Here is an 11,463-nt window from a genome sequence, read left to right on the forward strand (position 1 = left end):
AGTAACTCAGTAGTGGTAAATAAATAGCCATAGTTACTATGTTATTCATCCCCCAACTCCCACGCTACTAGTGGTCACAGTCTGAAAAACCTTATCTGAGCATAATTAAAAGAAAAATAGGAATATAAAACCAGCTGTCTTAGACAGCATTTTTATTAAAAATGGATACACAGAGACATAGCAGCATTTACAACAACGTTTTTAGAAAGGCATCAAGTTGTAAGCCAACCATTTGAAAAAGAGACTTTGAAATGTCTTCCACAGCACTTTCTGCCCACTTGTCAACAGGGGACAGTATGACTGCATATTATCCAACAGACATACAGGTACAGTAACTAATCTAAACTTCAAGCCCTTTTTCTGAACAGCTGGTCACATCAAGCATCACCCTCCGTAGCAGCATTGGGAGCACTCTTCGGTGTTCTTTTAAGTGGCTGGTGTACTCGATCCATCTCTTTAAAATATTTTAACGTTCAATAAAAATATTTCAAATAGAAAAAACTCTTCTCAAAAAAAAAAAAAATAAAGTTTCCTTTTCAGATTCCATAAAAGCTTATGAACTTCACTGGCAGCATTTCCATAATGGAGCAAGAGTTAGAACCAGCAACAGGCACTTGAGCAAAACTGTCTGTCAACTGTTTCTGAAGTCATATCGACTTCAGTCCAGGAGACTGTTTTTTACTACTCTGTGGTGGTGTAAGGACACCAGTGGGGAAAGGTGAAGTCCTGTTTTGCTCAGCCAATATTGCTTGTTTTGCTTGAGCTTTGTCCTGAAAGCACAGAAAAAGGAGGAAAAAGTCTTTACTTTGGTGTATCTATGCAACAGATCAATATAACTTGATGGACTGCTAACCTGGAAATGTGTAGCTGTATCTAACCCCTCCTAGCAGGGACTGGTAATTCATGCTGTATACAGTGGTTACTGAATACAAACCCCAAGAACTCAGGATTAACTTCTGGAATCTGATCAGCATTATGATACTCATGTCTTCAAAAAAGCAAAATTCAGAAACAACTGAACAGGAAAAGCTTTAACTTTTTCTACAACTAACTTATGTTCCTGTGCAGGTTTCTCATGCTAAAAACCTCTTGTGCCACTTATTGTCAGCCACCACTGCCACATAACTTGAGACTAACCTTGTGTTCTGTTAACAGTCCATATGTTTGCTTTTTCATCAGACAAGTTTGTATTACCTGTGTTTCCTATAGAGAAAAGTCTAACATACAGTATTTAAAACATCCCAAAAGGGTAGAAATATGCTTCTGATTTCTAGGGTAATTAACTGCTTAAGATGAAAGACTCACATCACAATCACCTCTTGAAACTAAGTACCCAACAAGAGATATCTCTCTGTCTGGAGTACAGCCTTATGCCTTTTATCACCCACATACACTCAGTCTCAATCTAATACTGCACTCAAGTTTACTGTATGCCCTAACCAAAAAGGAAATGAGAGGTAGGAGATTCAACAGACAGCTTTTGTCTTCATCAAGCATATACATACCAGCAAATCCAAGCAGTTCATGTGCGTCTGTATATTGTGCAAGTCTTCAGGAGCTATGCCTTTGAACTGTTTGAGTTTGGAGCTTCCTACTTCCCTTATAGCCATGGCAAACGGAACCATCCATTTCACACATTCCTCTATCTCACACCATTTATAACCTGGAAGACAAGAACTATGTTTATCTGCCTGAATGAAGACTGAACATTTGTAAACACCACAGACTTGGTTTATAAATGCCAGTACCTGAAACCTTCTGCATCAGCTCAGATGAGGAGAAGTGATACAAAGCAGAAGCTGCAAGTACTCCATATGTGTATTCCAAGCAGCCAATATCTAGCACACAGAGATCCAAGAGCTACAAGACAGCAAATGTTTAATAAGTCTTTCATAAGAACACCTTTCATCACCCAGGTGAAACAGCATTTGAAGGAAGAAGTCAACCTTACCTCTGTTACTTGTACAAACGTTTGCTGTGGATATTGTGGCAGCAATACCTCATAAAGCTCATTTATATATGCAACTTGCATGTAAATGTTTAGCCATGACACAACTGTCAGTGGATTTAAATTCCAGTTAAGAGCCTGAAAGTAGACATGCACAAGACAACTTCAGTATTAATAACAAGTTCCTAACTTAAGCTGTGCAACTTTACTTCAGATCAGGAGTTGTAACTTCAGTTCACCACGGCATCTTTGAAACACAAATCTAATCCTCTCATGTACCTCCTCATCCTGATAGAGTTGAGGAGCAGTTACTTTTGTTAACACACACTTACTGGTGGATGCTTTAAATCACTGTTTCTCTAGGAAACAAAGCGCCACTCAGCAGCTCAGAAGGTCAACAGAGGCTCTCTGCTTTCAGTCTGATTATGATATACATTTTTAAAAAAATAAATTAAAACTAATTCAATTTTAAAATATTACCTTCATAATGATCAATTCCATACCAAGGATTTCATCTTCTGTACAAGCTCCATCTGTAACATAGGCAAACTGGTGCAACTTTGGTGGATAAATTTCCTGAAAGATAAGAGATCAAGTGTTAGTATATAGAACAGGCTGCAACTAGTCTCATATGCTTGAGAAAAATAACCCACCACTACCTCAGCATTTCAAAACAGAAGGGGAAAAAGGAAAAAAGAACCAACCCCCCCATCCTAACTCAGTGTTTTATTCTGCCTTTAACATAGGCAGATTCCTTGTTCAACCTTCCTGCTCATTGCCTTCACCTTCCACTTTTGATGGATCAGTACAATGTGTATTATGTTTTACTATGGCACCACTGAGACTGTATCATAATTGACATCAGGATGTTTTTATACATCCTGAAAAGGCCTTTTATCCCTTGCTTGAGAACAGATTGAAGAATAATAGCCCACTTAAAAGACAAACAGTAAGAACTTAAAAAGCACTATGTATTTTAATAGTTCAATTTGTTCCAGTAAATAAAGAGTAGCTCAGTCTATCATCCAGTAGGTACTCCACTGACAATAGGATTGCAACAAGTGGTCTCTGCATACAGCAGCCAGCCAAAAATTCATTTAGCAAACCACAATTAAAAACACTGAAAAGACTATCCTTTTAAGATTAAAGAGATATACTGTGACATTAGCTAGTCTTAATTTTAACCACTTCTAAAATAGGAGTAATTTTGAAAAGAAAAGAAGGATTTTTCCTGTCTCCCAGATGAAACATCATAAAGCTTGCCAAAGTGTGTCTAGGGTACAGTAAGAGTGCTGTCTGCCCATACACACTTTTTGTTGAAGTAACACTGGAGATACTTACCTCAAGCTTTGCTGCTATGAATAAAGAAGAGATGCCAATGAGCTGCAATAGCGTTTTTACAACATTCTGTTGTGTTGCCATAAACCTATCAAAGAAATCTTGTGCTAGATAAAAAGTTTCTCTATGAAGCCTGTAGACCTCACAAACCTGGAGAGACAGAGATTACAAAGGTCAAGAAAAGTGTTAAGAGTCAAACACAGATGCTACAGATGTGTTAAACCCCATCCCCCCCAAGAGCTAGACATAAAATTCATACTGACTTTCTGGTTCACTGCTATTGCAAAGTCACATGTTAACCAAGAGAATGATTTGAAGAGTTTCCTTTGACACAAGATGACTGCCACTACAGTTAACTCCCCCAGAAAAGAGATCAGAGTGAAAACCCTTTTAGGAAATGCAAGCACATGTTTTAACAGTGTCAGAACATCAGTTCCTCATTTTTGCAAAGATGTATCATTCCAACACCCCAAAAGAGAAAATTCTCACATATACTTTAGAATTAAGAACAGAGAGCATGCCATCAAGTCATCCAAACAGCAAGAGACTCAGAAGAGCTGCAGTACATTCTACATGCCAGTAACAGGTAAAGAGGCTGAGATGCATACAGCCTCTAATAGACACCACACTTCCCTTCTTACAGTGACTTCCCCAATCATTTGTGCAGCTTTTATCTGCAGTGTGACTGAATCTTACATTGTGGACCTTCAGGGACAAGCTGATTATCCATCCATTATCAATCTACATCAACATCAGATTATATTGTCAGTTTCTATGCCATCAACACAATTGATAATATATATATATTTTTTTAAAGTTTAGTGCCATTGGCAAGCTTTAAGATTGAATGCCTAGTGCTAAATGAGTTATGTAAAGATCATGAACCATATTTGTGACAGTTATTAGTACACTTCAACAAAAGCATACTTGAAATATTCACAAGGACAGAAGAGCTTACCTCCATTAGCCAGTCTAGAAGGATTGTTCTCATTTTAGGTTGCAGGAGAGGGTGCCTTTGCATATAGAGTTTATCCCTTATGTATGTGTCGTCTTTGTTTACCATGTTTTTCCACACATCCTCTCTGTTTGCCCAGCTACGATAGATCAATATGTTTAGTCTCAAATGTTAAGACAAAAGGAAGGCAGACAAGCAGCAGCAAAGCTGCACACTTACCCCAGAACTGGTAATGGTGAAGCTCTGGCAGGAACAACACTCAGGGGTATGAAGTGGGAGTACTCGATGCCAACTGGGTCATCATCTTTATCCGGAGTAGGAATCAGCATGTAGGCGTCTCCGTGAGCGTTATTCTGGGAAGGCTGTTAAATGAAACACACAATTTTACACTGTGCCTTCTCAAATAATCATTTCAGCAGTAAAGAGAAGTCAAGGCATTGGCAAGAACCTTGGACAGAAGCCATGATTACCATTTTGATCTGCACAGAATCATTGAGATGGGAAGGAACCTCTGTAGGTCACTTTGTCCAGCTCCCTCTGCTCAAGCAGGGCAGCCAGTGACTCAGGACCATGTCCAGATGGCTTCTGAATATATCTAAGGATGGAGGAAGCTTCACCACCTCTGGGCAGCATGTGGTAGGGCTTGCTCACACTCATACTAAAAAGATGTTTCCATTCTGTGCTTCAGTCTGTATCTATCTACTCTTATACCACTGGGCATCACTGAAAAGAACCTGGCTCCACCTTCTTTACATTCTCCCTTCAAGTATTCATATGCACTGATATGATCTTCCTGAGCCTTCTTCTCCAGGCTGAATAGTCCCAGCTCCCTCAGCCTTTCATTACACAAGAGGTACTCTGTCCCTTAATCATCTAAGTGGCCCTTTACTGGATTCTCTCCAGTATGTTCAAGTCTCTCTTGTACTGGGGAGCCAAGAACTGGACACAGTGCTTCACCAGTGGCTTCCCCAGTGCTAAGTAAAGGGATGTTGCTTATTTCCACAGTAGAGAGAGTTCACAACAAAAGCTGAAGAACATTCAAAGCCCATTCTCCTTTTGAAGGACCAAAAGTGTTTGATGGAAGAATACCCAAGTCAGAGCTTCCTGTTATGTTGCCTTTTTTTTTTTTACCAAAGATGTTTTACATGAAGGCAAGACACTTGTATTCAGGTAAAGAATAAACAGACTGAACCTTAAAACCAAATCTGTGGTTTAACTATACAAGGTCAGGATTTCTGGTAAGGAATATGTGGATGCAATGCTTGAAGTCATAGTTCCAGGCAAAGCAACCTTGACAACAAACACAGCAAAACAGTAGTTCATAAAATTTTTCCTCACTTATTCATCTTGCAGGGCTACAATGAAAAAACAAAGCACTCACAATCCAATTGTTTTCAGAATAAAGCAAATATATATTAAGCAATTGTTACTGTAGCATCAAATTGACCATTTCATATACAGAGTTTTGCCAAGGTCTGCAAACATCAGACATTTGACACCTCACCCATCATATCTTTTTATTTGGATCAGAACTTCAGTTTAAATTTACTTTCCTTCTGCCTAGCTCTGTTTAACAAAGATCTTGGTGTATGCTTCACATAGATCCCCAGGAAAACACTACTTGTTTTATTTTGCAGTAGAATACAAAGTCAGCCCCATTCCATCTTTAAAATTTGGCCTTTCTGCCTAACAGTGAAGTCAGCCATCTTGCTGCAAAGTGACCTGTTCCACAGCACTAGGACACAACTTCCTAACAAGATTCCTAACGTGCTTCAAGGAAAAAAAAAAAGTATTGAAAAGTCAGAAGAATCACCAGGTGCTAACTGAATGCTCTGTGCTAAGTTTTGCCTCTCCCAAAGAAGCTGCCACACCTAATTTGTGTCCTCTCCTTGTTACAGGGGACATCACTTCCCAGCAAAATGGCTGTCCTCCAGCCTAGCTGCAGAAACAGAAACCACTGACTTGATGAAACAAAAACCACACTGCACAGCTCACTCACAGCTAAGACTTTGTACTCTGAGTTACTGACACACAGATGGGTTGTTTCTTCTTCTTGGAGTTCTACATGCAAGGCCAGCACAGCTACACACCCAGCAGTGCCACAATTTCATTTGGGTGGAAGAAGGCAAAGAGGTAATAGTATCTTTATCTTAAAAGTGACAGATTCCTTACAACCTGACAGTTTGAATAGAAGTGTCACATCAACATTGCTTTAAGTTAATTTTTGCCCTCCCTCAAAACTAGACTTCAGTCATACTTTGTCCTCCAAACTGCAAGGCAAGCCCAGCTGCCAAGACCCTTTGGAGAAGTGCTGCCTTATCAGTTAATCAGCAAGCCACAGAAAAGCAGCAGATTATATAATATATGTTTAAAGGTGCCTACTACACCAGATCTGAAGGACAAGGGATCTGGTCCACAGAGTTCTCAACATAGATACCTCACATAATACACTGCAGCAACAGTGACAATTGATTCAAGAGATTTCACTATGCCCAATCTTCTATAAAGAAATATTAATCAAGGGTTAAGAGCCTCTTAAGTGCTTTGAGAAGTTAAAACAAAGTTTTTAATAGATATTATCACTCACCGAGGCAACTGGGGAAAAGATGAAAAGAGCCAAGAGGGAAACAAACACACAGGGCCCTCAAAAGGAAGATGCTACCAGGGAGGAAAACAGGAGTCAGAATGAGTGTGAGGGAATGCTATAGCTCTGGCCTCAGTTTTGACTGAGGGAATGAGCACATTATTCAAACTCTAGAGTCTTTAAAGCAGATTTGACAAGACATTCAACCAAAACTAAGAAAAAAAAAATATCAAGAAACTGCATTACATCACACTGAGGAAATGGGAGCTAGAGCTGAAAAAACCCAAAACCAAGTTTAAGGTGGGGAGGGTGTTGAGGAAACCATGAAGAGCTTCCTTTGGGCTTGCACAGAGCAAACCTAAAAGTAGGTAGGGAGCTGCCAGAAAGCAAGAGATGTTACAGAGAATCAGTGCAGGCTAATGGAGGAAATCCTACAGTCCTGGTCTTACTTTTGAGACAAATAGGAGCTGAGCAGGATGCAAGCCAAAAATCAGCAGGGGAAACTGCCTCTTCAAGTCTATGTGGAGCCCAGCAAGAAAGTCTGACGACAACAGTAGTAATCTAGATACAGGAGCAACTGATCAGATACAGATCTGCATCTCAGACCTCAAAACTACATATAGACTGGAGAAACTGAAGACATGAGGAGGCTTGTTAGGAAAAGGAACACTGAGACGGGCAGAAGGTAGGTGACTAGGTGACCAAAGAAGTCCAGAGCAGTCAAGCCCATGCAGCTCCAAGAAAAGAAGCCTGAGGAGTTCAGAGGTGGTGGGTTTGTTGGTTTTTTTTAAAGCTCAAACATTCCCACACCTCAGTTTTCTGCATCACATCACCATTTGCTGACATACCAAACACTCATTTAACCAGGTATTTCCACATCCCTCAGGCATACAGGCCAGGCAGACCGGAGCAGGTAGTGACCACAGTGAAACAGCCACACCTAAGCAGAAGCTGCTGAGACACTAGTGTATCTCAACATGAGCTTGGAGCCACAAGTTTCCACGTACCAGGGTAAGGAGGGCAGCAGGAAACCAAAGCAAGAGGATGACTCAGACCTGCATTCAAACAGCAAACTCAGAGGGTTTTCAGCATGGAAATAAAGGAAGAACAGGGGGACAGGCTTTTTGTCTCACCCTAAAACACAGCAGTTTGTAACAGAGACATGGGCACCAATTGCTAGACTGCAGCCTTACTTTGCCCATCAGGAACAGTAAGACCTACAATCCCAGCCATTTTTCACTCATTAGAGTACATGGTTTTTCTTTGCCATCAGAAAGGGTTTCCAGGATCAGTAAAAGAGAGAATAGCAACTCAGATGAATTTGTTACAATTCATTGTAAATAGCAGAGGAGCTTCTATTACTGTCAGTGTTCTAAAGTCTGACTATTGTCCTGCTCCAGATTTGGGCCAAGCCAAGCTCTCAAACTGGACACAGTTTACAGTTTCTTTGAAGATTGAAGTTGGGTTTTGTTATTTTAAATTGGATCTTCCAAAGATAACCTAGACCAGTTAAAGAAACTTTTTGGAGGTTATTTTCAAACTAGTTTAGTCAGAACATTTTGACAACAGTAAGACCAGCTGTCTAGTGAGAAATTGATCAAAACTATTTCCTCATAGTTTACACCATCTTCTTTTCATATGAGAACATTAGTTAGTTTCATCTAAAGAAACTAGATTCTGGATTCAATTCTTCACTCTAGATGGTGGTGGCCATGTAATTTGTACAGAACTGCAAGGGTGACTCTAATCTAGTTAGATGAATTTTGTTTTACACTGAACCTTGGAAGTGTATCCATCCACAAAAAGCAGCCAGGATTAATATGAGAATTGCTAGCAGAATTACAGCAGTGCCAGTTCTCTAAAATCAAACACAGAATTTATGCAATATTCTGCTGTCACAAACCTGATGATATAGCCACCCTTTCATCACATAAAGGGTAACAGCATCCTAATTAAGAACTCAGGCCTTATGTTCAACAGAAGCAAACTAATGAATTGACTATGAAGACGCCGTAAAGTGGGATGTGACTATGGTATTTCGCCTTGTGCATAAACTACTGTCAGCAAACAATTTATTTAATGTAGAAGTCATGTGGTATAGGCTGCAGTGGATTTATAGCTGCTTGCATTTTAGAATTGTTATGCCTCAACAGAATAACTATCTCACTGGCTATCATACAAGCCTGCTATACTGCTGCTGGAACCGTAAACATATTCTCATTAGCGGCCCATGGCAATTTATATCAGAGAATAGCTTGTGTCACACCATAGACTGAAGAGCTGCTGCTGTGCAGCCAAATGTTAGCTTTTTTTAAACAGATCTGTAACAATCTGGCTACTTTGTTACAACAAAAAACATCCTCTATGTAGGGACAGATATACAGGTACCCATTTTTCATGGCTTAGAGAATCAAAGGGCCAAATCCCACCTGTACCCTAAGCTTAACTTGAAAAATTCTCAAGTAAATACTCTGAATGGCTACTGCCTAGATCTTCTAAATTTTAATTAACCTGAGGTAACACTGAACAGCTACCAGGCCAAGAACACAAAGAACAAAATATTGGAAATCTTCATATACTTTTGAAGTTGAAGGTCAATATATGTAAAATATATTTCAAGTTTCTATCCACCATCTCTCTAGAAGGTCCCTGTTGAGGTTTTTTAACAATACCTTATTATTATGCTATAAACATGCACAAGAAGCCCTTGCTCAGCTCAAACAGAATGAATCTTTTGGTGAAGGAGAGAGCTGTGGTGAAGGACAGGCAGCTCTTCCTTGTCAGAAGTGAGAAATTAGTTTAATATACTGCACAAAAGAAAGACAGAAGGGAAGGAGACATCCCCTCATTAAATGCTCACCATTTGAGCCCTGCTTAATATGTTGACTGATAACTAGTATACACAGTTGCAACAAGCAGAGGCCATTCCAAACAATGATGCCCATCTGTTATGGTAGCACTTTAGTCTTAGAACTTCCAGCTGCCACTTCTGGTTAGATGGGCCACATTATGCATAGCCTTGCGTACCAAATGAATAGTCTGTACTCCCTAATCATGACTTTTGCAGCTTAAGCATCACCCTGCACGTGTGTAACCAGCTGAAGTCCTAGTGACAATGACTGAGTAAGCTCATGTGTGCACACACAGAAAAAAAGAGGGGAGCAAGCCTATTCCATAAAAGAGGCTCCTCTATTCTATTTAGGATGTGCATCTCGACGTACAAAAGCATCACACTTCCAATACCATACACCAAGAGCATCTCAGGTTCAAAGGAAGGGTGCTAAGGGAGCAAAAGGACACTACTGAAGTTCGCTTTGACTTCATAACTTAGATCATTCTAAACATCTTACTGACAAAGCTGGCAATGGCCACTACTAACCCCCACTGCAGGCCTGACTTGCCAATTTTACTATCACATTAGAGCCTACTATGAACCTCAGAGCTCTATTGGGGAGCCTTATACTCAGTCAGCCTGATAATGACACTCATCAATAGGAATGGAGCTGACACTACAAGGAAAGGGGCATCTTTCCTCTCTGCCAGGTGATACGTAAGTAGAGACATAACTGCAGAGAGAACCACCTCAAAAGACAATTCTCTTTGAGCACTCAGGAGTCTTGTGCCTGCTAGGTAGAGCACACCACCACATGACTGTCCTCTTGCAACTCTCTAGAAAGGTCAAGGCAGAGTTCCTCCCTGTAGGCCTAAATGTACGTTAAGGCTTTTGGAAGATGCACCTTTGCAATGCTGGGACAGTTCAATATAGTGAAGTACTAATGCACCACTTTAGACCTATACAGGCTTCACCCCTTGCAAAGACTCCAGAGTAACATGTACGACCCGAAGCACTGTGAGCTCTTCATCAGCCAGGGCCGACAGCCCCCCGGCGCAGTGCTCCACAGCACAGCCACGCATCTGCAGCCCCATGTTCACAGCAGTAAGGTGGCACTGCAAAATAACCACAGGGTTAGGTAAGAACACAGGAGAGCGACCCAAAGCCAATCAGTTACCTGGCTTCCGTACGGCTTCTTTCTGGTCATCTCAATTTTGGCAATTTCTTCATCAGGGTCCTGCAAGAACTACAGAGAGGCACAGGTAACTCCTGGGGCACAAGCAACCGTTGACCACCGCAACGCACGCCCGGCCCCAGGCCGCCCGCTACCTGCCCAGCGCCCAGCCCACCGCATGGCCCCCGCCACCCAACAAAAGGAGGCGAGGGCCCGCGGGCCAAGCCCAGCGGCGGGACAGGCGCTGGCCTGCGGGCACCAGGGCGGGTCGCCGGGCCTGGCCCGCACTCACCGTGGCCATATCGGCTTTCCTCTTGCGGGCTCTCATGGCGCACTCCGCACCCCCATCCCCCTTGGCGGGAGCCTTCTCCTCCGCGCAGTCGCTGCCAAGAGAGGAAAAGCTGAGGGAGCCCCGGCGGCAGAGAGCCTCCTCAGGGGTGCCTGACGGGGACCTCGGCCTACAGGGCCCCGCGCACGACAGGGCCGGCGGACTCACCTCTCCCGGCGCATGGTGCCCGACTGGGCCGGGTCGGGGCGAGCAGAGCGCCGTGCGGGGAGCCGCCGAGCAGGCCCGGGCCCCAGCCCCCACAAAGGGCGGCAGTTGCGCGGGCGCACGGTGCGGAAACGGCGG

At 42.1% G+C, this 11,463-nt stretch overlaps 1 protein-coding gene across 1 annotated transcript; it reads right to left on the reverse strand.

Moving 5' to 3' along the window:
• Positions 1-647: 647 nt before the first annotated feature.
• On the reverse strand, positions 648-11,342 carry CCNE1 (cyclin E1; the record flags this gene model as incomplete). The annotated part of the gene is made up of 11 exons (XM_084269938.1): positions 648-770; positions 1,506-1,663; positions 1,749-1,860; positions 1,952-2,086; positions 2,429-2,524; positions 3,290-3,436; positions 4,245-4,380; positions 4,461-4,603; positions 10,836-10,904; positions 11,125-11,215; positions 11,329-11,342. The coding sequence occupies 11 exons, from the start codon at positions 11,340-11,342 to the stop codon at positions 648-650; spliced, it is 1,224 nt and encodes a 407-aa protein (XP_084126064.1).
• Positions 11,343-11,463: the final 121 nt, after the last annotated feature.

This window comes from Gallinula chloropus (genome assembly GCF_964237585.1).
Source record: "Gallinula chloropus genome assembly, chromosome: 13".
Classification (NCBI taxonomy): domain Eukaryota; kingdom Metazoa; phylum Chordata; class Aves; order Gruiformes; family Rallidae; genus Gallinula; species Gallinula chloropus.